Below are 27,465 nucleotides of genomic sequence, written 5' to 3'. Positions count from 1 at the left end.
ATATTCACTCCCAAAACTTTTATTTCTGCCCCCACCTATAAATAGGGATGCACCATACTTACCTTTCTATTCAGGGCCTTTTCTATTCATATTCCAGTCCCTTGTTCAATTCAGTGCATAGTTGCTAGGGTAATTTGAAACCTAGCAACGTGAGTGCAGAAACTGCAAACTGGAGAGCTGCTAAATAAAACAATAAAAGCATGAGAGATTTTAAAAAGGGTTTTGTCGTCTGGAAATATTCTCTATACAATTGATTTGGCTGAGCAACCCTGCGCTGATGATTTTTGCATTGGAGTGCACACACGATTAGGACTGTTTTTATATATATATATATATATATACACACACACACACACACACACACGAATATATTATTACAAATTGCAAAAATACACAATTTTTTGTTAGTAAATAGGTGAGAATTATTGCAGGGGGGCCCATGAGGTATAGGGGCCCCAAAAAGTCCTAATTCATATACAATTTCAATCAATATTGGTAAAAGAAAGTTCAGCCTCTAGACATTTTGGGAGCCTGAAAAAGAATTTGCTGTGGGGCCCATTAAATTCTATTTATGTTCTAGTTACGCCACTGGTTATTGGCGTTTTTAACTTGTATTATATAGTTCGGTCATGTCTGACTTTTTTTTTTAAAACAAACGCACAATGTGCAAAGCCAGAAAAGATTATACATACAGTTGTAGAAATATTCAAAGCTGAAATCAAGGTGCAGTGGAATTCATCAGTATATTGTTGCCTTTCTGCTCCCAGATACCACACACAGCTACTTGGATATTCACAAGAAAAACTAAAGTGGTTTAACATCTCTACTATGCAAAAATCTTTATCTACAAAGCATAACCATGTGCAGTGTTAAGTATAGGCTTCCATTATAATAATCCAGCTACACAGGGTTTATCATAAACGGATTACAGAATGAATGAAGATTGCAAGTAACATTAGTGTGGAGCTCTGATCTGTCCATTCATTGGCTGATGTAACCAAGCAAGTGGAGGACAGTGCCTTATAGAATTCAGAGGGACAAACATAATTCCATCTGCATCTTAAGAAGTGCAGCATACCCCATTTTTTGTAACATTAGATTAAAGAATAGAGCTTCTGTTGAACCTACATTAACTTGCGTTAATGAAGAATTAATTGTGAAAGTAAAGTCACATTTTATTTCCGGTTTGTAGGAGCATAATCAAAACAAATCAGCAGTTCACTGGGACGAACTCTGTATAACCAAATCCCTCCCTTTCCCCAGACGATACCTTTGTTAGGGTTTTAGATAAAGATCAGCTCATTTTACACAGGGCTTCTCTGTGTTCTTCATCTCAAACTCTAACAAAGGCTGGGGGAAGTGAGAAGCTTTTAACTGTGTTCCTACCAAGTACAATGGTGGCTTCAATTTCACGTTAAAGGGGGGGGTATACTGCCTCTTGTATATACTGTATATACACACACTTCATCTCATTGTACCATCTGAAATCATAAATTCTTCACTATCACCCTCTCAGCATTTGTCTCTCTCCTGATTTTAATGGACAGTTAGGTATAATACAGCCTTTGGGGTGCTCTTTTTGCCTATAAGATGTATTTGAGCTCACACTATTAAAATCACCAAAAATCTGGTTTCTCGTGCAGGATTTGCGCCCAAGTCAGTTATTTTGTTAGGTTTGTGCTGTAATTAGTTATTTGAATTAGTTCAAATCTGATAGGAAGGAACCTCCCCCCATGCCGCCCTTGCTCATTTGGCAAGGTCAACAAACAAATAGATCTTTCACCAATAAGCAGGTGGTGATATCTGGCTGCTTCATTTAGACAGAGATAGAGGCTGTTGGAGCTAGGAGCAGATTATGCAGTCCTCACTCAGACAGGATTTTTAAACCTGTCAAATCAATATCTGCATGATTTTAGTCCAGATATTGGTCAGGGAAGCATGTCAGAAGTCCCCATAATGTATGGAAGATGGCCTGGATAATGGATGTCTGGATAATGGGTTTATGGATAACATATGCTATACCTGGGTTTCTAAACTGTTAACATGATAACTTAAAGTAAAGTTTACAAATAGGTTTTCTGTTTGTTTCCTAATCATATACATAAAATGATGTGTTTTAAAATAAAATTTAGGTTTTAAAAGGGACTTCCATTTTTTTTAAAAAAATATCACAGACCTTCTACTCTGTACGTTGTCTTCAGGAAATAAAACAGGAGCTTCCATACGCCCTTTTTGGCACATTTAATAATGACCCTGACAAAAATCACCAGCATAGCTGCATTTAAACTCGCTAGTAAGATTTGTGTATACTGTCAGAATATAAATTGCTTATTCTAGAAAAACTGTAGAAAAGTGTTCAGCCAGAAGACAGTCTGTCCTTTCCTAAATGTTAACCCTTTAGGTAATTGCAATCTGTGCTGTCTGTATTTCAAATTGCTAAGCATAGTGGGTTACAACGTAACATGAAAACGATCTATGGGATTGGCACAAAGGTACTGCTGCTTTAATACTGTAGATTCTACATTCTGTGGCACATAAGGGATTATGTTGCTAAACATCTATCTGTTGTGAAGCAAAGCATATTGAACATTATTGCTGGTCTTTTTCAGAGTATTCTTTTACCTTCAGCTTCCGAGAGCAGATATAATTATACAGTTATTAAAACAAATTTAAAAATGTAAAATTATACAGGTTAAAACAATGTTAAAACAATGTTAGACAATTAGCAATGAGTGTCATTTTAAAATAAGTATTACAAACCCTGTTTCTTTAACTGTAATTATACAACTGGATTAAATGCAACATTATGTCCTGCATATCGCAGACATGTTTCCCCCATTTGCTTGTACTGCATAGTAGTTTACATTATAAGACATGTCCATGCTGAGCTACACTCATCATTCCTTACAAATTCACTCTTTAATACAAAGAAGGATGGAATAAGGTACTTAAACACAGATGTCATGTCAAAAGTTCACTTTCAGAAAGTACTCAAATAATACCCTGTTTTACCAGTTTCCAACTTCTAATAGTTAGATAAGAATATACAGTAACAGCACACTAACACATTTATCTTGCACGCACCCCCCCCCAAAAAAAAAAAAAAGATTTGATGCACACAGTACATCATAGTTTTAAAATACAAAATGTATTTCATTGTACATGATCATTCTATTAAACATAAAATATTATACATGACGGACAAATCCCAAACACAAAGAAGCATCAATTTAAAAAACAAAGCAGTGAGCAGGACCTGGAGAAAATGGATGTTGATACAGCTATTGGTTTCAGAGCAGATATTAAAAGACAATTCTGATAATAGCGAAGTACCACATTATATTACTTTTCTTCTTCACCATTTCATATATGAAGAATATACTTTTCTTTTTACACAATGGGATAACTGGGATAATTGTCTCCACAATGGGCTGCTGGTGACAGAGAGCCTACAGAGGTACAGTACATTTATAAATCATTTTATATTAATTATAGATCAATTCCAGAACTATAATTGGCAAAAAGATTTTGTAGACTTTTAGAAGGGTGCTTTTGACATGCATATTTCATATGCACACATTGAATTAGATACCATCTATAAAATACAAAAAAAAAAAAAAAAATTCAAATGCAACCTTTAACATTTCATTTGTGTAAAAGCTATATTTTAAGTACCTCAAGTGTGCTTGGAAAGGCTCTCCTATTGGAGTTCTGCAGAACTGCTGGAAACAGAAGGGCTACATGTATTGATCATCAATACATCCCTTGGCTAGCAGCTGATAGATGAAACAAGACTCAATACCATAAACCAGGGTAAAAGACTTGCAGTGGAGCAATTTGCTGCACCTTCTTAAGACATGAAAGGCTTAAAAAAAAAAAAAAAAAAAAGCATGTTTCTTTAATTTGTTTTGATCCTACGGACCAGTTCCTTACCAAATAGATCAATTTCCACGTAAACTAAATGTGTAATGCTGAAGACAAAACACTGGAGCAAAGAATGTGTGGACTCGGCCAGCTGAAGGATGTTCTTTTGCATATTATAGCCCCCAAACTACAGTATGAAGATGACTCTTGCGATGCAGCACTGAAAGGGTCCCGACAATCAAAGCCTTCCATTACTACAGACTTTTAGCCGACAGATGATGCAGGGTAAGAAATAAATGCATTAAAAAATATTTTCCTCTTCTTGACCATGTACACTGATGGTGTCATTTACTTCCTTGGTCTTGGAGACAGGAACCATTCACAGCGTAATAGCACACATGAATGAAATCCTGAAGTTGCAAACAGGCAGTTTAGCGCATAAGAGAAAATTGTAGAAAATAACATTTTACTGCCTGTCCTGCTGAAGTCAAACCAGTCTTTTTTTTATCAGAAAGGTGAAAAATAAAAATCTTAATACCCTCCTAATCAGATTTGTGGCAGTAAAGGTCTTTAAGTGCTTTCAGTTCCTCTATCAGAGTCTTGTTTTGGTTTTCAAGGACTGCTACTCTGTTCTCTAGGCATTTGACATACTCCTTCTTCTTTCTGCGACATTCCCGTGCTGCTTCCCTGCAGGTAAAAAAAAAATATTTGTTTACATGTCTATTATAGGATTCCCTTGCTATATGCCTCAAACATAAAGTAGTATTGTTCAGATGTTATACGTTTAGTCGGTATAAATTTGAAATTTAATATGAATGAATTCAGTGCAGTCAACGTCTTTTTTATTTACCAATGCACCAATAAGTTGCCTCATATACATGTTATATATACACGTTATGTTACACTATATCTGTGCACCATATTTAATATACTTTGAGGAAAGTCAACTCTCTTGTAGTCTCTATGCGGCCACGTGCTACTATACTGAATTATTATGGAGTAAAACTATCCATTTTTTTCACCCAATAGGATTGAAAAACAATACTATTCTCCAGAAGATATTTCCTTTTACATTTCCCCGCCAACCCAAAACTTGCAACCAAAGTGATGAGTCCTGTGTACATAAATATATCTTAAATAAAATGAATCCCATTGTGACTGACATACGAGAATCATCAATGAAATTCACTCTCAACTTGTTTATAAAGTGCAAGTACTAAGAAATCAACGGACAAAAATAAATTAGGCTTATTCATTCATATATAGTATTACTCAATAATAATTCAGTATATTAGCACTTGAACTTTAGATCACCATATAGAGACAAGAGGGTTGTTGTTTTTTTTTTATTTGTGAAAAGGAAAATCGGATAGATAAGTGGAAATCCCCAAAGGTTACAACTACAATAGAACCCTTATTTTACACACTTTGTATTGGTGTCGTTTTTTCACCGCAGTCCCATACACACAAGTGGCTCCCCCCCACCCGAGTTTTAAGGTTTCCCAGAATTTACATTGTTTTATTGTTCCCTGGGTAAGGGGTTCCACTGTCTATCAATTTGGCCAAGTCTGGGGATACCACTCACGTGAAGAAGGCTGGGTGCATGTAGCCTCGGTTTTTACCTTCCCTGTCACTTCCCCTTGCATCGGTTCTCTTTCAGCTGTCCAGTACCAGCAAATGAACAGTAGTACAGGTATGGGATCTGTTACTCGGAAACCCATTATCCAGAAAGCTCCAAATTACGGACTGACCATCTCCCATAGACTCCATTATAATGAAATAATCCAAAGTATTTGGTTTTTCTCTGGAATAATAAAACAGTATCTTGTATTTGATCCAAACTCAGATATAATTAATCCCGATTGGAAGCAAAACCAGCCTATTGGGTTTATTTAATGGTTAAATGATTTTCTAGTATGCTTATGGTATGAAGATCCAAATTACGGAAAGATCCATTATCCAGAAAACCTCAGGTCCCAAGCATTCTGGATAACAGGGCCCATACCTGTACATGTTTTTACTTTACTACAATGTATGTGAATCAGTTCTGGAAGGTCAGTAGAAAAATAGTCAAAATGACCATGTATGCCAATCCTTTTCACCAGTGAGCGCTTCCAAGGGTAAATCAGGCGAGCCCTAGTGTATTCTCCAGCACTGTTGCTGCCTGCTCACAACCTAGAAATCGCATAGGCTGCCAAATGCATGTGCTATTGGGATTGCATTACATTTCAGGGGAAAGGCAAATGCAGAAACTTTTACAAAGCGCACAAACAACATTTAAAAGATGACTAAACCTTGTAAAATCCCAAACCCCATCCCCTTCCCTCAATTGATACCTGCTTTATCCCTCCATAGTACTTTACTTGAAAAAGTGTCCCTGGCATAAGCGTTGGTATATTCATGCAGAGTAAAGCAGCGGCGGTATTGAGCACCATCTTCAGTATCTTTGATCCTCTTCTTTTCCTACGGCAATCTTCAGAGCTTTCCATCGAATACCAGGCTGGCCCCAACTGCTTGTGTGGGAAAAAACGTGTCACCGCTGCACTACTCTACATGAATATGCCAATAGTAAGGTACAGTGGAGGGAGAAAGCAGGGAAGGGGGTCAATGGAGGAAAGGGGGTATCAATTAACGTGATTTAGTTCTCCTTTAGCATGTGGGCCAGTACAAAACATTTAGGACAGGTATCCCGACTGTTTTTACCCGCGGGTAATATTCAGATGTAAAGAGAGAGTTGGGGAGAAATGCAAGTATGAAAAATGATCCTGTGTGGTGTAAAATAAGGGCTGTGACTGGCTTTTGGTAGCCCCTATGTGGATTGGCAGCTTACAGGAGGCTCTGTTTGTCACTAAACCTGGTTATGCAACCAAAACTTGTCTCCAAACCAGGAATTCAAAAATAAGCACCTTTGTGGTCACTGGGAGCAACATCCAAAGGTTTGGTGAGCAACATGGTGGTCACGAGCCACTGGTTCGGGTTTACGAGTTAAAGCAAATTATAACTTACTGTCTTCACAGAGAATCCTAAAACCAAATGTCCATTCAGCCCCCCAGCAATGCTCAGGACAAATATGGGCACATAGACGGAAAATTAGATGAGTACACTGGTGTGGCACAAAGGAAAACAGAATACTGGCACATACCATGGAAAAGAACATAAGTGTTGGATCAGCATACAGAGGGCATTTTAACCTAAAGGAGACGGACGTTACAAAGCATGTTGCTTTGTCATTCATGACATTTAGGTTTTGAAAGAAATTTTGCAAACTATAGGCTGAGAAAAAGGTTATGAAAGGGAGCAAAATATATAATTGGTTTACAAAAAAATAACTCATTATAAAACATATTAGGGAAGATCACACAGACTCAACACACACACATTTTCTTAGTGATATTTACTCTAATCTTTGTTCCCAATATAAATAATTATACATACCTGTTTTTCATAAGCCTCACTTCTCGTTTTCGTGCAGCCTCTTCAGCAGGCTGGGCAGGGAGTGCAGGAGATGAAGCCATTACCACTCCTGGGGCAATAGTGCTGGTAGGTGCTGTGCGGATTTGGTATGTCTGTACATCTCCTGAGGCAGCTGAGAAGCAATGCATTCCAAAATATATTATATGTATTTTAAGCACGCACGTTTTTATTTAGCATCAATGAAATCAGTACTTTCAACAGGGGACAATAGAAGTACAGGTATTGGATCCGTTATCCGGAAACCCGTTATCCAAAAAGCTCTGAATTACGGGATGGCCCCATAGACTTCATTTTATTCAATGAATCTATTTTTTTTAAATTGATTTCCTTTTTTGCCGTAATAAAACAGTAGCTTGTACTTGATCCCAACCAAGATATAATTAATCCTTATTGGAAGCAAAAACAGCCTATTGGGTTTATTTCATGTTTACATGATTTAAGGTATGAAGATCCAAATTACAATTTCCGTTATCTGGAAAACCCCAGGTTCTTAGCATTCTGGATAACGGGTCCCATACCTGTACTGTGATTTTTTTTGACAACCTGTCCTTAATGGGCAAATTAAGCTTAATCAATATATCAATTGCTTTACGTTTCAGTACACATGAACATCGGAAATTATGGTGTTACAGCTGTAACATGATTTATGTAGAGAAAAGTTGTAGAGGTCAAAAAATATACCTTGTTAAGTTGGAGGAGAAACATACGGAAAAAAAAAACTGTCTGGGATAAACACAGTTTCCTATTCTTACCTTGGACAACAACTTGATTGCTAGGAACAAGTATCTGCTGTCCATCTGTGGTCTGTGCATATTGTAAAATTGTGGTTCCTGGTTGAGTTGCTGTTGTATTAGCCATGGTCAATGTCTGAAGTCCTTGAACTCCATCCGTACCATTGTTAGCAAGTTGTATTGCTCCTCCTTGGGTAATAGCAACTATAAAAGAAAGAGAAAAAAAGAAAAATCACACACATTAAGATCCATTAAGATTTTTTAGCAAACACTACACCTGCTGCAGGGCTGGGAAGATATCCTACACATTTTATATCTTTATTGGTATGGACTCTTCCTTATAACAATAAAAAAATAAAACAATGGTCATTTCAACCCATATTTGGGTCTTTTGTGACTACATGTACTTCCTTGCCCAAAAAACAAAAAAAATTGTAGTCATCTAATGCGATATCTGATAAATCTTCAGATTTAATCAGTACACAAAAGGATGTATCATTATTTCTATGAATACAAATAAATGACACGTACTATACTGTCCACTGCTGGTTTGATAGATAGGAGTTGGAACAGTAACAGTTGTGATAGCAGGAGCCGAACTTTCTTCTTCTGATTTTTCTTCTTCAATTCTAGGTACTCCTGGAACATCTGAAGATAAGTCATTTAAAATTTTTCTGTGAAAAGAACGGTGCAAATATGTTAAATTTAACAAATAACTAACCAGATTAAAAAAGGGCAATAAAATAGCCTCTCACTAGTTTCTCACTGCTGTCAGGAACATAAAGGCAGAATGTATGTTTCTGAGCTACTCATAGATCAATGCCACACAATGTGATGCCTGGACCAGCAAGGGGTACCTTGGTAGACAAGAGATTAAAGGGAAACTTTACCTATAGTTTGTAATATAATGTCTGCTGAATAATTATGTTTAAAAGCTTTCTATACCAGCAACCACTTATTTATAGACTATACTCAATAATTGCAGCCAAGCTTAGCGGGTCTGTTTAACCAGCCTATACTCATACTGTGTTTTGTAAACTGGTTTTATAGTGCACTTTCAAGTTACTTTCTAGAAAATAGGCTTCCGAATATCATTTACCAAAAAGCCAGGTATGAAAATGGAACTATTTACCCAAGACCATAGTTTGTGTTTTAAACTATAGAATTTTTACATTGTTTTGTTGTCACTGTTGTATAGCACACAGATGTCGGATTACTTCTGCAATGTAACTCTGTTTAGGCTAGAGCGTAATCCCCTAGGTCCTAGGATATATAGAGTTCTAATTAGGGATGCACCGAATCCACTATTTGGGATTCGGACGAATCCCAGAATCCTTAGTGAAAGATTTAGCCGAATACGGAGCCGAATATGCAAATTAGGGGCAGGAAAGGAAAAAGTGGAAAAAACTCTTCTTTTGTGATGAAAAGTCACACGATTTCCCTACCTGCTCCTAATTTACATATGCAAATTAGGATTTGGTTTGACAGGCAAAAGGATTCGGCTGAATCCGAATCCTGCTGAAAAAGGCAGAATCGTGGCCGAACTCTGAACCGAATCCTGGATTCGGTGCATCTCTAGTTCTAATTAATTAATTTTGTTCATCATAATGCTTTCATGGTGGTGCATGTATAAATAACAAAAAACACTGCCATATGAAAACCACAAGACAAAATGGTAAAAGACAGGGCTCCAAATAATTCATTGAAACCAAACCATATTAAAACCTCATATCAAGCATGCAGATTTTAATTTTATAACCAAGTATTTGTTATATACCAACTTAGAAGTTACCTGTATGATGGTCTCCTGGACAAAATCTCTCTGCGTTTTTGAGAGTCAGTAACACTGTCTACTGATTCTTGAGAGTCTTCACTTTCAGCAATAGTGGAAATCTGTTCACGCAACAAATACTGCAGTTAATAAAGATTTGTGCTTCGGAAAAATACCAGATACATTTTTGTGCCTACTCTGAATTTGCTCAAATATAAAGGTTAATATACAGTTTCCCATTGGACTATTTCCTAGAATATATGTTGTTATTGTATAGCTTGCAGATACAATCTTGGGTGAGGCTTGAATGGAGCCCAAAAAAATCTTATAACTATGCAAGATGGATGGTACATTTGCAGCCAAGTGTGTTGGCTCTGGAAAATGTACTGTATTCCTTTAAACCACCTGCATCAGTGTTTTTGTTGTCCATACTGTATGAAGCCGATGTTTTTCCTAACTGTATACGCTAGATAGCTGCTTAGTTGCTAGGGTAACCTGGACCCTATTGATTAAATAAATGCTGATATTCCAAACTGTACATAAAATATTATTTAAAGGTTGAACTGTCTCATTAAACATATTGGCATTCATAAAATAAACACATTTGTTGCCTATTTTTTAAAACTACATACATGTGAAAAGTTCAATTAAGCTGGCCACAAACAGGCTTCAGTCAAAGTATGATGAGAAATGGGATACGGCTTTCCAGATAAAATATTACACACATTGCTTACTATTCATTATAGTTTAAGAAGAAACTTAAATTAACTTGCGGGGGGGGGCTGAAGGGAACTTCACAGTCATAGGCTTAATGTACATGTGTGCTGTGAGCCCACAGTGAGCCCAGTACATAGATAGAAAAGCTTGAATCCAGAAATAATTACGTGCTCTCAAAGCATCTGTCAGGCCTCTTTTCGCCCCAACAAGTTTAAACCAAACCGATAATCAGGTACATCTTTGTACTTCATACAGATTCACAAAAACAACATTTAGAGGCATATTTATCAAAATCCAAATTTTTATTTTTCTGAAAACTACTTTGACCAAATCCACAGGTTTTTTTCTCCTTATTTATCAATACACTTTTCCAGAGATTTTCTTTGCAGAAAAAAACCCCCCAGAAAACAAATTGTGAAAACTGAATTTTTCAGATTTTCAACCCGAAAGCTCCGTTTTTTTCCTGATTTTTGCCAGAAAACCATTAAATATTCAGATTATTGCACAAAACCCAGTGCAGATCAGGATATCTTTGGGACTTCTCCCATTGACTTATATGCAACCTCAGCAGGTCGGAGATAACGAATTTTCTGATTCTGAGCTTTTCTATCCTCGGGGTATAATAAATCCCTAAAAATGTGTGGTTTTTTTTTCCACTAAAATTTCGGATTTTATAGTAAAAAAAAAACCAAAAAAAACACAAATATTTCATAGAGCTATAATGATGTTCTCTATAGCATTTAAACTTGCCAAATGACTTACTTGCACTGTTTGTACTTGTGGAGACTGTATGACAGAAGGCTGTGCAGCTTGGATAACCCCATGTACTTGAACTGTCTGTCCGTTGGGGAGCTGCACTAATGTCACTGTAGGAGCAGATGAGGTTGCATGTGCAGCTGCCATGGATACCTATTTCATACAGACAAAAGCAAAAACAAAAAATTCTGCATTCAAAATATTTTAATAAAAGATCTGTCAGCTTCCACAAAGCAAACAAAAAGCAAGGCAAAATGGTAGCAGAATTAAGCAGACAGTAAAACTAAATATATGCGGCAAACAAAAAAATATAGCTGCATTTTATGATGAATCGGAATGTTTGAGCCGTAATAAGTTGTATGGCATCAATAAGAAAGCAATTAAGCACTCTATACCTGTGCTAATGTTGCAATCTGTGGTTGGGTCTGTATTGTCATCTGTTGGGCTTCTGCCTCTGTGACAGCGGCATCTCCACTCTGCTGTGTCTCTGCACCAGATTCCATGGTCATTTAGTTACCTGGAAATTGCAGCGAATAAACTCTATTACCCTTACCTGTAAATACCACTGAACTTGAAATGGACCACACTTACCCAGCCGTGTAATTTTCCCTAAATTCAGATATTGTAAGGCTAATTTACTTACATACACAATTGCTAAAATGAACCAGTGCAGTTGTTCAACGTCGCTATGTATAGTAGACTGTTTAAAACTACTTTGATCGGTATCTACACTGGTGCACCTATATTATTAAATCAGCCTTTAAAATGGCAACTACTGGGGGGGGGGGCATTGTTACAGCCCCGTCTGGCATATATGGCTTAAATTTTCTGCATTTGTTGCAGAAAAGTTTTCCATCTGGCAAAAATTTACTGGAGGATACACTGGGAAGATTTCTACAAACCTTTAGTTCATTGAGAATGCACAAAGTTTTACTTGAGTATATTTAAAATCCACCCAATTGTATACCGTATATAAAATTAGGAATAAAGACCAAAATGTTCAGCCTAATAATTGCTTTTATAGATATAGGAACGGGGTTGAATTTTTTTCCCCATGAATTAACCCTTTAAATGTAAAAACGTAAAGGGGTAGCTCACCTTTGAATTAACTTGTAGAAAGGAATAGGCTGACACAATATGCAATTTGACTTTATTTTTTGTATAGTTTAAATTATTTAGCTTTTTGTTTAAAGGCTTTCATTGGAATTTCAGCCGTTATCTAGTTGCTATGGTCCAATTTACCCTAGAAGCCAGGTTGATTGATATTGCTTTTCATCTTATTAATGTACAGTTTTTCCAAAATTTACATTTAAAGTTCAATGTCCCTGTTTCTGGTTGTTAGTCTGGCAGCTCAGTAATACAGGAGTGGAATCTGAACTGTTACGATACCCTACATCAGTTGATACATTTCTCAGCAGCATCAGCGGGATGTTACTGAAACTCAGGGTTTCTGCTCAGTAGGGCCAATGAAATGTATCAATTAATGCACCAATTTAAAACAATTTCCAGAATTGGTGACCCCCTCTCCCGAGCTACTTCAGAAAGACATAACAAGGTGAAAAATTCAAGTTTAAACTTCAATATTAGAAAAAGTCACAAATAGAAAATAATTTGAAAAGAGTCTTTATTTCTGGTGAATAATCTGAAAACAAGTATTCCAAGTGTTAGTATTTTAAAGGGGTTGTTCACCTTCTACCAAAAATATAAAATTAATGTCAGTGGAAAAGGTGCTATGAATAGGACATGGAATCAAATCAAATCAGTAAGGTGCCACACTCACACAGAATCACCTTTTGCAGCGTCGGGTGCACAGCTGTGTTCCTCTCTGCCCGAGGAAAAATTCAAATGAAAAGCAATAACTCCAGCAGCACTCCGATATGTGAATCAAAGGTTATTTATTCATGCCATTAGCAGAGCCTGCTCTGCTATGGCCGAACAATCAGATTACGATGAGAGCGCAATGGGCTCCGGCGAGACGGTCTGGACAAAATCAAACCTGTCCGATCGACCAAACGACCGATCTCCACTGGATGAAAAATGCCGGGACTCTCCACACATGGTCCGAAAATCGTACGAATCCTCAATTCGTATGATAGGATCTTTGCGTCTATGGCCAGCTTTAGTAATTCAGGTGCAGACTCTAAACTGTTACAATTTAGCAACATTAGTTGATACATTACTCAGCAGCATCTCTTGCATATTAGCAAATATTGTAGTATCCACTTTAACAGCTTCCTAACTCAGGGATTCTGCTTAACTGTGACAGAGAAAAGAAATGTATCAACTAAACGTTTCAATTTAGATCAGTTTAGAGGGTCGGTAACCCCCCTCCCAGAGCAGCTTAAGAAAGGTGAAAAATAAAACTTACACTTCAATATTAGAAAAAGGGTTCACACATAGCAAATAGAAAGTAATTGGAAAAAGTCTTTATTTCTGGTGAACTGTCTGAAACCAACTGAACGGAAAAGTGTTGGAAGGTGAACAACCCCTTTAAGTGCCAAACATGATTATCTCTCCCTCTCTCTCTATTGTCTGTTTTGCAACATATTATTGCTAAAGATGCTCTAAAGTGGAAGCTCTGTCTGTGGTGAGGTATAGTAAGGGGATCCCTGCTGCTAATGAGACCAACTGAAGGGTGTAAGGAGCACAATGTGGTTGCTGAGCATCACATGTCCTGTAACATTTCTTTACTTCAGGCGGAACTGCCCATACAAGCAATTGAGCACTGTATTTATGGAATATTTAATCACACAGTGATTTTAACTTTATTGCCAACAAGGAGCATTTCAGTCAATGGATTACATGCTCCATTAGCCTATTATGCTTGTATGGAAAACTGCTCCTTAAAATATAAATTGTAATGTAATAAAAGGCGCAAGGTCTAAATCAGGTCTAGTAACACATTATGTTTGCTTTGCAACATCTTAACAATAAAATCCAGCTGCTGATTTGTTGCTATTAGGTTGGTAAACCAGTTGATATTTTTATAAATTAACCCCAAAAGCAACAAAATCCTGTAGCAAAGCCATGGATTTTACCAAAGAAAAATGAAGATGGAAACAGCACATTAAAAGAAGATAGAAAGACTGAGCCAGAAGAGGCAAAATATAACAAAAAGAGGCAGCAATAGAAAAAGGGTTGAGATAACAGTTGGAGGGGTTAATAATTTCAGTCATAAACACATGACCATGGCATTATGGGTGAGTTGGTGAAAGGGATTCTGGGACTGGAAGGCAGCTGTCTGTGTGGTGCAGTATATAGTGAAAAACACATAAACTATGCCATTCTTTCACCCATAATTCAGTTTATTTTCCCAGAATCCCAGCATTACAGCTATTGCCAGCAAAGTAATGTGTTCCATATGCTATGCACTCTTGCACGATTATAAACATGTCAGTGTAACATTTTTGTAAAACACAAGAGTTGTAAGTTTAATGTATACACCAATTCATTATACAAGGAAGAAGGTTAAGAGACGGGGTTAAGACACAAGGTGTGGGTAATAGAGAGATGTGGAACTAAGCATTGCATTTAGATGCATGTAGTGTAGCTACACTGAAGCTATGCTAAGCTAAGTTAAATGAGGGTAAGCTCTAAAGAAATGTGTTGTAGAGATCTTTTGAAGGCAAACAAATTGGAAAAAAGTCAGACAATGTTGGAGAGAATACAGAGAAGGGGCACAGCTCTTGCAAAGGCTTCAACGCAAGTATACGAGGAGGCAAATGAGAGAGATGTTGAAGAGTAGGTCATTAGAGGAGCATAAACGGTTTGGTGAGTATCTGGAGAGGAGATCAGAGATGTTGGGTTGGGCATGAGGAGTTATGGAATGCTTTGAATGAGTATGCATTAAATACTGGAGAGGGGACAGTCTTTTTAAGGGAAAGGCCAATGATAAATGAGATAAGCCACCTAATCTCCTCATTTGTCATTGCCCTTATAGAGTTCATAAATAACTCAGACAGTAATCAATGACTGATATGACACGCATCTTGGGTGATAAAAGATTGTATTTTGGAAATATGAAAATCTGTTAATAGATCTTAAACAAAGTCAGTCTAAGCTGATCTCAGAATTAGAAGTGATCTGCTAGGAAAAGTGGGCAAAAATCCTTACAGCAAAAAGACTGTTCGCTGGATACAATGGGCATTTACAAGCCTTGATGTGTGCCAAAATTGCTGTTACTAAACACCGACTTAATAAGCCATCCAAACTTTGCTCATGCCGAAATTATTTATCAAAGGTGGAGTTGTGTTTTTCACAAAAAAAAAGGTTTTTAGAGGGTAGTTTCAGTAGAAACTCATGATAACAAAAAACCCTCAAATTATTAAAACCTTAAGCTGCAAAAAGCTTGAATCCAAAAATTCTCCAGCTAAAACTGGCCAGTCATGTAAAATTCAATGGCAGAGGTCCCTTGAATCAGTTGAAGATGTTTTTAGCCTTCATGATTTTAGGGTGTTTTTCATTGAAATGCACTCGAAAAATTAATCCAATTTAAGCCATTCTAATTTTTTTTGCTAATAACTCGATCAATTACAATTTTCCCTGGATTGCATTCATGTGTTTTTTCATAAATAAGCCCCTTAACGTTAAATAGTCTGTGCATTACATTCACAAATGCTTTAATATTTAACACAGATTCCTAAAGTAGTAGCTTACTACTTTTCACTTGCAAAGTTAAATAAATGTGTAATTTTGACTAGTCCGACATGACTTTCTAACCTGCCCAATTTTTACCCAGATATCAGTCACAGGCCAATAAGCTGCTGACTGGAGGGCGGGGTGAATGTAATTGCAGATTTTACCATCCTGTGTTGGGTAGCCTAATTCATTTCTAAAACTCGAGTTTAAGAAAAATGGTAGATAACTGTAAGCAAATAAGTCTGTACATTAGGTGTTCTATTTGTAAAGGTAAACTTTGCAGCTGTTCGGTAAATGGTGAGATATTTGAACACTATGACCACATACTAAGAAAGTGAAGAAAGCGTGGCAACTCTGGGTTACAATTATTATTATTATCAACATGTCTTTATATAGCACCAACATATTGCGTAGCACTGTAAAGTAAATGTGATTATACAACTAAATCACATTATGCATAGAACATATGGAGTTACATACGTTAAAATCAATACCGGTACAAAAGGTGAGGAAGGCCCTATGCAGAAAGAGCTCACACTCTAAAGGGAAGGGAGTAATACACAAGGTGTGGGAATGGGCAAGATCGAATTAAGTGGGTGAGAAATGTGGTATTGTATGTGGTGTTGAGTTCGGTAGTTAAGCAGAGTGAGGGTAGGCTTCTCGAAAGAAGTGCGTTTTAAGAGATTTCTTGAAAGCAGAAAGGTTGGGAGAGAGTCAGACAGACCGTGGGAGAGAGTTCCAGAGGAGGGTTGCAAAGTCTTCAATGCGAGCATGTGAGGAGGTAATGAGAGAAGAGTTGAGTAGCAGTTCAGTAGAGGAGCGTAGTAAGCGGTTGGGTAAGTATATAGAGATGAGTTCATTAATTTGAATTGGATTCTGATAGGTAGCGGAAGCCAGTGCAGGGATTTACAGAATGGTGTGGCAGAGGAGGAGTGGTTGCTGAGGTGTATGAGCCTCGCAGCAGTGTTCATTATGGACTGGAGAGGTGACAGTCTCTGGAGGGGAAGGCCAATTAAAAGAGACTTACAGTAGTCTAGACGTGATATGACGAGAGAGTGAATAAGAATTTTGGCAGCATCTTGGGTGATAAATGATCGTATTTTGGATATGTTCCTTAGGTGGAAGTGACATGATATAATAAGTGACTGGATATGAGGAGTGAATGACAGGGCAGAATCTAGGATAACCCCAAGGCACCAGGATACTTCCGGGATGTTACTGGTGTTAGTTGGAGGAAAGAGAACCATTTCAGTTTTAGAGAGGTTTAATTTAAGGTAGCATTGCGACATCCAGGTAGAGATAGTGGACAGGCAGGAGGAGACGCAAGTTAGGAGTTCTGGGTTGAGATCAGGAGATGAGAGATAGATCTGAGCAATGTTAGCATAGAGGTGGTAGTGGAAACCATACCAATGGTTATGTTGTCATACATCCAGCTAACCAACCTCCAACTACTGCTTTAAGGGCTCACTTGATCATGTTGCACCAAACAGAGTAATCTTGGTGTACTATTCTAAGGCCAGGAGAAAACCTGATCCACTGACTTCCATACCATGTCTGCAACTGAAAATGGAAAGCTTGTTTGACAACATCGGACTTAATCACATACTAAGTGTTAATGTACAGCACACCAATCTTCTCATTTAGACCATTTTTTTTAAATAATGGCCCTTGGTATATCTATTATAACATAAACTTGACAAGTGTTAGTGCTTTTATTTAATGAGCCCAGGACTGAAATGCAACCTTTTAGGGCTTAAGATGTAATAGCGATTAATACGTTAGAGCTTGTTGAATACTACACTATTAGCACACACTAGATATAGTACAGGTATGGGATCCGTTATCCGAAACTAGTTTTCCAGAAAGCTCCGAATTATGGAAAAGCCGCCTCCCATAGACTCCATTATAATCAAATAATCCAAATTTTTAAAAATGATTTCCATTTTCTCTGTAATAATAAAAAACAGTAGCTTGTACTTGATCCAAACTAAGATATAACTAATCCTTATTGGAAGCAAAACCAGCCCACTGTGTTTATTTAATATTTACATGATTTTCTAGTAGATAAGGTATAAGGGGTAAAGATCCAAATTACAGAAAGATCCATTATCTGTAAAAGCCCAGGTGCCGAGCATTCTGGATAACAGATCCCATACCTGAACACTATATCAGTTGAAAAGAAATTGTGGTCAGATACATAGTAAACAATGGATATTCAAATCAATTTGAAATTGACAGATAGGGGCAGATTTATCAAGGGTCGAATTTCGAAGTGGAAAATACTTCAAAATTCGACCATCGAATTGAATACTACGAAATTCGAAGTCGAATTCATAGGATTTTTTGCATCATACGATCGTATTCCGATAGTATGATCGAATCGATAGAAATATGCTCTGGAAGGTCCCCATAGGCTAACATAGCACTTCGGCAGGTTTAAGTTGGCAAAGTATTGAAGTCGAAGTTTTTTTTAAAGAGACAGTACTTCGATTAACGAACGGTGGAATAGTCGAACGATTTTACCTTGAATCGAAGGTCGAAGTCGTAGTAGCCTATTCGATGGTCGAAGTATCCAAAAATTACTTCGAAAATTCCCTCAATTTCACTTCGACCCTTGATAAATCTGCCCTTTGTATTACATTCATAGAAGCTATGAAAACGTGCAAAGAGGAAAAAATTACATAATCCCCTTTTACGTTTTGGCCTTGAGGAAAACACTGCAAAGGGGAAATAAAAAGATCAAAGGCTACATGAATGTGCCGGATTAATAATGATGCATGAGTTGACCAGAAACCTGTGGGACCTGTAGGTTTACCTGCGGACAGAGTGGGTTTGGGTGATCATTGGGGGCTGGGTGCAGAATTTTTCTCCACCAAAAGATTCCTTTCTCTTGGAACCAGAAGTAGTGTACGGCAGGTACAGAACAGGTGTGGGTCAGGTTTTATGGGTCAGAGATGGGTGCTGGTTGAGTTTTCCTGACCCACACTACTGCCAATGTCATGGAGCTCTGTCCAGACTCATCATACACAGAAAATAAAGATAAGCAGTTAAGCGTCTTAGGGCAAATGCAGGCTGTTTTGAACACTTCATCGGTCTGTTGAGAAGTCTAAATTTACAAGTACAGTTTTTAGAGCTAGAGACAATTGAAGCCAATGAATAGTGTGACCTGCAGAGAACAGTAAACATTCAACAAAACAGCCTGTGACTTTTGCCCTTAGGCCAATAGTATGAGGTGTCTGCAGGCCCTGTTCACAGGTCGGAAATATTGCAGATTGATACAACCCTAATCATCTTGTCTTTATTTTCAATAAAAATGTATAGGTAGACTTGAAGATGAGACAAACAAGAATAAATAATACTGGGTTCAGTAGTTACCAGCTGCTTAAGGCTTTATTTTTCAAATGTCTAAAGCTGCTCTGGGAGGGGGGTCACCAACCCTCTAAACCAGTGATCCCCAACCAGTAGCTTGTGAGCAACATGTTGCTCTCCAACCTCTTGGATGTTGCTCCCAGCGGTCTCAAAGCAGGTGATTATTTTTGAATTCCAAGCTTGGAGGCAAGTTTTGGTTGTATAAAAACCAGGTGTACTGACAAACAGAGTCTCATTGTAGGTTGACAATCCACATGGGGCGACCAAATGGCCAATCACAGCACTTATTTGGCACCCCAAGAACATTTTTCATGCTAGTGTTGCTCCCCAACTCCTTTTACTTCTGAATGTTGCTCACAGGTTCAAAAGGTTGGGATCCCTGCTCTAAATTGAGAAGTTTAGTTGATACATTTGCTAAGCAGAATCCGAGTTTCATTAAAGGCAGCTGTTAGAATGGATACACTAGTTGCTAATATGCAAGAGATGCTGCTGAGAAATGTATCAACTAATGTTGCAAAATTGCAACAGCTCAGAATCTGCACCTGAATTACTGAGCTACTGAACAGAGACAGGAACCTTAACATTTAAACCTAGATTTTGGAAAAACTGTAAAAAATGGAAAGCGATTGGAAAAATTCTTTAATTTCGGTGAACAATCTGAAAACAACTAAATTGAAAAAGCATTTTGGAAGTGAACAACCCCTTTAACCTTTACTAGTACAAAAAGATTTTCTTTTGAAAGCCCTGCTACAATGTTAGCTGGATAGCTATTTTATGATTACTATGTACTTTCATCTTCAAATGGAAATAATATATCTAATTGTAACCAATCAATCAAGAACTCAGTACCATTTCTGAGATAATAAATGGCAATGCATATGGGATATTGATGGCTCAAAAATGCCTTACAAACAAACTCTTATCAGCCAGTAGTGCTTCCTATAGAAGAATGTGCCTAAAGCAGATATGCAGAGATGCTATGGATGATATTCTTGGGGTGGATGTTTGTGGGTCACTATACCTGTGTTTTGGTAGGGCATTTACTATACAGTTCTGTGTAAAGCATTGACAGCAAGATGGGGATATCAGACTGCTGCTGTTTTCAGCCAATTACAGCCCTGATCAAAATGCCCCATGTGACATATCCCTAGGCAAAGGACCCACAAATGTAATCCTATTTTGCCTTTATGCAACACTTTCCAGGAAAATTACAGTCACAAACGTGGACTAGCGCCTAGGGCAATGGAGAAATCAGAAGCACAATATGGTGTTGGATTCTCCTCTTTTTTCCTCGTGGCCTTTCCCCGCAGCTTGTGATGAGGTTAAGTGCCTCAGGGAAGCCAGTTGTATCGGCGAAATGCGTCAGACGGAAGTGACGTCATCACTAGCTGCGGGAAAAGGCCACGAGGAGAATCCAACTTGCCTCCAAAATCACCACCCTTTACACTCCAGACCTGCATAAGGACTTGTGACTGCATGTGACAAACTTCATTGCAAGTGCAATTCATGTGAGTGCAAAACTTTTTTTAAAGAAATTTTTTTTTAATAAACAGAATTATAGTATGGAATTTTTAGGTACATTGTGAGGAGGATCCACAGCAGGGAAATATTATATGTGCTGTCCTCAGTTTGGGTCTTGTAAGTAGGCATTTCTGCTTAATTGGTGAAGGTTGCTGGAGTAAAGCGATGTCGCCAGGAGCAGTTCACTTTAAAAATTGTACGAATAGGAGCAATATCTACACACAGGGTGTTATTTAACCCAATTAGAATATACCACACCTTATTGTGCTACTGATCTCCGTTGCCCTAGGCGCTGGTCCAAGTTTGTGATGGTGACTTTCTATATACAGTGGAAGGATCGGCAGGAGGAGATAAACCTAAAGGACAAACTAACCTATCATTTTTTCCCTTGTTATTGTCTATTACCTTCCAGGAAAATCACTGACCTATATTCTATAGGACAGGTCATAATGAATTTCCAGATAACTGACCCCATTACCTCTGTGGTAAAAAAAAAAAAAAACCCTTAAAATTTAATTTGTTCCACACTATAAACAGGCCCCATGGAACATCACAGATTTGAGACAAGGAACGCATATTTGTAATGAAACGCATGACATTTCTACTGTCTCATGACCATAAAAGTCATTTGTTTTTAAGTGTTGTCAAATGTTTACATCAGTTAAGCCTATTACACCAGATGGAAATACACATAGAAAAGTTATTTACTAAGCTTTGTAATACCAACAAATGATGTCTCATTTTTTATTTAATATAATATAATATAAAGGCCACTACTACGAGCCCTAAACAGATTATCATACTGGGGAAGGGGAGGATTGTGTCACATACAGAACTAAACACAACCGTAATGCATATTTAGTTTTTTTTCCTTTTGTAATTAAAGTGAAAAACTGCAAGCCCTAGCATCAAAGGAAAGCAAGCAAGTTTTCTTCTAATGTACTAAGATGAAAACAACTTTTAATATCCCTCAGAGCTGAAGCGTATGATAATCCCTGGCCATTTACTTTACAATAGAAAATAAAAAAACACTGCGAATTTCTGGAAGAGACTGAAAGAAAAAAAATGCAGACAGGAGAACGTTTAAAGTGCTGGAACAAAAACATATCCCACCTATAAGGAAGTGACTGAATAAGTGAAACAGATATTTAAAAAAAAAAAAAAAAAAAAAAAAAAAAACACCTTTTTCACTTTATTGCATTTCAAGGGAAAAACAATACTCTTATGGGGGTACTCCTTAGATTCAGTCTACATGCACTGTACACATTACATATTCACACCCCTGCTAGCAGCCTCTGATTACGCTTACCATTAACTAAACATAAAACACATACTGCCCACTGGAATATTTCAGTTTCAAATGACAATCACAAAAAGGAAAATCTTGTTTGTATGCATCTAACCTAAATTAATATTTTATATGCGATATCTGGTTAATTTAAAAATAAAAGCATTAAATTTTGCTGTACAGTGCATTGCCCGCAAGGGGGGCTATACAAATAAAAATATACATACAAAAGCACACGGATGGGTACAATCCCCCATAGCAAAGTTACAGGGTGCCAGCAACCAAGTTTTTGCAAGTTTGTGCATAAATTTGTGCTTTGGGTATGCACATATTAAAACAACTGCCCCAACCTGACAAATTGAAACTAATGAATTTGGTGACTAAACGAATTTGTACAAATTATTGTTTTCTAGGCCCAGAGCCGGGGGGATTCATCAGCCCATTACTTGACAGGGTGTTGAGAGTACCACAACAGGTATGCTTAAATTAAAGATGCACCGAATCCAGGATTCGGCCGAATCCTTCTGACCGGCCGAACCGAATCCTCATTTGCATATGCAAATTAGGGGAGGGAAAATCTCGTGACTTTGTCATTAAACAAGGAAGTAAAAATGTTTCCCCCTTCCCACCCCTAATTTGCATATGCAAATTAGGATTCGTTCGGTATTCGGCTGAATCTTTCGAGCAGAATTCGGCCGATCCAAAATAGTGGATTCCCTCTCTTAAATGCTTCCCACCAATGACTTGGGTAATGGACAATGAATACTGGTGTAAGTCTAATCGCAGAGTAACTGTAGATTTGCAATAAGAAGACATTGACAATACTAAATAAAACAGAAATTTATAGATCTATTATAAAAAATTTTATTCTTGTCGTCAAGATGTTTTCATTCAATAAAGAGCAATAAGAGCATGAGGAAAACAGGGGATGCAGATTTTTTTTTTAAAAAATCAGGTATTGCAGTGTAACAAAAAAAAATAATGGACATCGGCGTGTCTGATGAAAAATGACAATCTCTGAAAATTGTACCGTCTTCATTACTTCTGGGAAAAAAAATGTCAAGATACAAACACAGACTGCCAGAGAGACATTGGAGCCAATTCTGTTTTTAAAGCTTCAAAAAATTCAACACGGGATTAAAAATGAGCCACTGGCAAAGGATCACAATAAATATGAAGCTTTAAAAGCAGGATTAGTGGAACCTCCCTCTGGTAATCTTGGTCAAAGAGCTCACAATCTACAGGCTTGATGCGGCAACCAATGGACATCTATGAAGGCATAGGTCAAGAAGGGGGTGTAAATTGGACATCTCTATGCAGACCACAACAGAAGCCCATGTAGATTATATTTACTGTATATGTAGGGGGGGGGCTGGGCTAAGAATATCCAGTACGAAAATAAACAGAGCTGCCCATTGGTACCAGCAGGAGCAGACAGTTGTGGATCCATTCCAATCAGATGTTTCAGGAATCCACTCAATATTCACAAATGAAGGGGCGCTCACTCAGCAAATAGACTTGCCTGCTCCCCCTGGTACCAACTGGAATGGAACGCGCCACTCGGGTGTCCAAGCAGCAGGCGGCCCTTGCGCTGTTAGTAAAGCTTCCGGCTGACAGGAGCTGCACTGGATCCCGGCTTAAAAAGAAAAAGCGCTAAAAAAAGTCACCTTCAACTTTTACATTTTTTTTTTAAATGCGCGAAAAAGAAAAACGCGTCCATCCCATCAGGAAAACTATGATTTAAAAAAAATGAAATCTATTTAACAAGGAATAAAAAGTAAAGTTGTACAGTCGTGTGGCTGCTCGCGACAGACAGACAGCCAGCCGGGGGTCTCCTCACTAGTGAGCCCCTGTACGTGTATCTCACAGCCCAGCTCCTGCCGCCATTATCCTTTGTTTGGCGGCTCTTTATTTCACCCCCTCCGCACGGGCTCCATCTTTACTATGGCGGGGTAAATATTGTGTATGAGCCAAGGGGGTAAAAAAAAAAAAAGGGGAAAATGACAGGCGGGAAAAAGTGTCAGACCCCGAAATCCCTCCCTGCAATCAGTGGCCGCCTGGATATGAGTGAGAACGGCCGGCGCTGAGGCCTGCTCCATCTCTTCTCCTCCATGCCTCTCCCTCTCCTCCTCCTTCCTCTTACCGGTTACACTGCCTCTCCTCCGTCACTGCTTTCGTTCGCGGCTGGGATCTCGCTGGGCTTTTTTTTTTATTCTCTTCCCCACCACGTAACACACCGCGTCAAACTACACCTCCGCCGCGTCACTGCTGCTCTTGCTCTCTCGTCTTCCTCTTGTGGTGGAGCTAGTTGTTTTTTTTTTTTTTTGTATTTTGTTCTTCAGGCCCGGGCGCGGCGTCAAGCTCTCTTCCGACTGGACACTGAGAAAGGCATAGACAGACTAGTCAGCCAATAGCAGAGAGCGGGGAGGAGCTAGCGCAGGGCGGAATCTGCGCATGCGCACATGTTGGGCCTAGTTACAGCCTTACTACTGCAGCAGTTGTACTACATCTCCCAATACCCTTTCCCGACACACTAAGCAGAAAACCTATTAATGTGGATGCGACTTTGCGGCGTAAACACTCAGCTAGTTGAGGTCGGTCGGTGAGTGTGGCCTCCCTGGCTACAGTTACCAGAAATAGGGGCTTAGTTACCCGTGCCTTTGTTTTGGCCGAATGCACAGACCACCCTGTGTTGTGATCAGATACAAATCAAACCAATTTATTCAAATTGCAATTCTCCTTTTTAAGCTGACCCACAGCAGTTTAGTATTTACGCGATGTTATGATCAGAAGTGTGCTGCTCTCAACCCAGAACCCTAAAATAACTTTAAAGTGGTGGTTCACCTTTCAGTTAACTTTTAGTAGGTTATCCAATGGCTGCTTCTAAGCAACTTTTCAATTGCCCTTTTTTGTTTTTGTTATAGTTTTTGAATTATTTTCCATCTTCTGACTCTTTCCAGCTTTTAAATGGGGGTCAGTGACCCCCATCTAAAAACAAATTCTCTGTAATAGTGATGGGAGAATCTGACCCGAAACAGCGAAAAATTAGTGAAACGCGTTGAAGTCAATGGGTGTCAAAATAATTTTGTCAGGAGCGGCAATTTTTATATGTGTGACAAATTTGTCCAAATGCATTAGTCAATGGGCGTCCGTATAATTTTGATGCGCAACAAATTTGATGCGCAGAACAATTTTGACGCACAACAATTTTTTTTTTTGGATGCTGCAGATTTTTTTCCAAATGCAGAAATTTGCAGTATCTGTGACTGCCAATTTTATGCGCCCATCATTACACTGTAAGGCTACACATTTCTTATTATTACTACATTTTATTATTCATCCTTCTATGTAGGCACTATCCTATTCAAATTCCAGTCTCTTATTCAAATCGGTGCAAGGCTGCTAGGGTAATTTGGACCTTAGCAATCGTATTGCTGAAATTGCAAACTGGAAAGTTGCTGAATTAAAAGCTACATACAGTAACTCAAATAACAGGGGCACAAGTAGCAAAGTGACCATGTTTCTCTGATAATTATTTTAAAATGTAAAAGGAGCAGTTGGGGGGGGGTTGTAAAGCAGAAAACCCCTAATCCACTTTTTACAGGCAATTTCTAAATTTTTCGATCTATAGATTTCTGTAGTTGCCAGTGTCTGTGTGAGCCATACATTGTACAAACCCATTGATACAAACCCAGAGCCCAAAATTGGTTAACCTATATTTGGTTCTAAAGGAAGTCACTGTGCTATAAGATCAATTATACGGACAGCGTTCAGTTATGCCAACTGGGTTAAGGGATCCTCCTAAGAGTTTCCTTGACAAAGACGTTCTTCCTGAAACATTTGGGCAATTCTCTCATTCAGAGTATCTGCTTTCATACTTGTAGGTTTATTGCTGGGTGGTATGTATCTTTACGGGCTTAATGAACATTGTCATTATGCACTGACTTTGATATAAATATATATATAGGGCCGCCATTAGAAATCACGGGGCCCCGTACAACCACATTTTTGGGGCCCGTCCTGGCGCCCAAGCCCCACCCAGATCCCGCCCACTTCACAGTTAAAAGACCACACAGACATCAGTGCTAAAAAAGTAACCCCCACCACACACAAGTTATAAAAAGCTATTGATGGTCAGGTCCCCCTTATAAGTTAAAAAATTGGGGCCCCAAAGAATATTTTCTAAAAAAACATTGGCGCCAGCCGCCAGGGCCCCCTTACAAATTAAAAAAGAATTGGGGCTATAAAAAATTTTTAAAAAAAAAACATTGGTGCCAGGGCACCCCTTAGAAGTTTAAAAAATTTGGGGCACCAAAAAATATTTTTTTTAAAAATATTGGTGGCAGGGCCCCCCTTACAAGTTAAAAAAAATTGGTGGCAGAGGACTATAGAATATTAAAATAATACATTGGTGGCCAGGGGATTTAAAAAAAAAAACCAGAAATTGGTGTTCAGTAGAATTGAACTCGTGGCTTCAGGACTTCAGCTTAGTCTTCTTTCGTCTTTTCACTGCTTCAGGACTTCAATTTCGGCTGGTTTCGTGACTTCGGGTCTTTTCGCCACTTCAGGACTTCAATTTTGGCTGTTTTCATGACTTCGGGTCTTTTCGCAGATTCGGGACTTCGGCTTCTCCACATTTCAGCTGTTCGGGACTTCAAAAAAGCTTTGGCACTCTCAAGGGGGGCCCTGCTCTTTCAAAAGTGTAGCACTGCCCCTCTTCATGCCCGGGACACTTGTCCCCCCTGTCCCCCCCTGATGGCAGCTCTATATATATATATATGTAATGTATGCTACATACTGTATATCTTTGATAAAGATTTTTTAATTGCAGTACCACCTGCTTTTTTTCTGCTTGATTAGTGTGCAACATCATTTTATTTTTATTTAAGGGATCCTCACGCACAGACAAAAAAGATCTTGGTGAAGCCAGAAGTTGCAGAGGAACTGATAACTGTTTTGAATGTAGAAAATAATGATATGGATGAAGACCCAGCAGTATCTTCTGCTTACACATTCAACCCAAACTTGCTTTCGCAGCAAACCCCTGCAGGCCATGGCAATGATTTGGATGAGCTCCTCACTAATTGATAGATACTATATGCAGATCTGACTGCCATAAGTAAATTAGGTGGGTTGGGAAAATACCTAACCTGTCTACACTTATGCAGATGCAGGTTAAAGTAATACATTATGAATCACATGAACGTGTGGGAGAGGACATGCTATTGCTGGGGTAAACAGTAATAACATGAAACCGTGGGCTTCCCATGTGCTGTGTATTGCCATTGAAACTCACATAACAACTGGCAAGCATTTTTTAACATTTTCACTTTAGG

At 38.3% G+C, this 27,465-nt stretch overlaps 1 protein-coding gene across 2 annotated transcripts in view; it reads right to left on the bottom strand.

Annotated features, from left to right (window-relative positions):
- creb1.L (cAMP responsive element binding protein 1 L homeolog) overlaps positions 1-24,471 on the bottom strand; it is a 35,210-nt gene extending 10,739 nt beyond the window's left edge. Inside the window, exons 1-8 of one of the 2 annotated variants that reach the window (XM_018236201.2) lie at positions 24,273-24,471; positions 11,709-11,830; positions 11,320-11,466; positions 9,862-9,962; positions 8,601-8,743; positions 8,091-8,273; positions 7,300-7,450; positions 63-4,551 (exon numbers count right to left, since the gene is read on the bottom strand). In XM_018236201.2, the coding sequence (XP_018091690.1) occupies positions 4,407-4,551; positions 7,300-7,450; positions 8,091-8,273; positions 8,601-8,743; positions 9,862-9,962; positions 11,320-11,466; positions 11,709-11,822 (984 nt within the window). In that variant the 5' untranslated portion in view covers positions 11,823-11,830; positions 24,273-24,471 and the 3' untranslated portion in view covers positions 63-4,406. Of the gene's footprint in view, positions 1-62; positions 4,552-7,299; positions 7,451-8,090; positions 8,274-8,600; positions 8,744-9,861; positions 9,963-11,319; positions 11,467-11,708; positions 11,831-24,272 lie in introns of those variants that run through there. The other variant, XM_018236202.2, reaches the window with a different exon arrangement.
- Between the last annotated feature and the right edge of the window lie 2,994 nt (positions 24,472-27,465).

The sequence above is a fragment of the Xenopus laevis genome, chromosome 9_10L (genome assembly GCF_017654675.1).
Source record: "Xenopus laevis strain J_2021 chromosome 9_10L, Xenopus_laevis_v10.1, whole genome shotgun sequence".
NCBI classification, from domain to species: domain Eukaryota; kingdom Metazoa; phylum Chordata; class Amphibia; order Anura; family Pipidae; genus Xenopus; species Xenopus laevis.
Note: the sequence above shows the minus strand (reverse complement) of the source record. Positions and strands in the feature narration are given on the sequence as shown.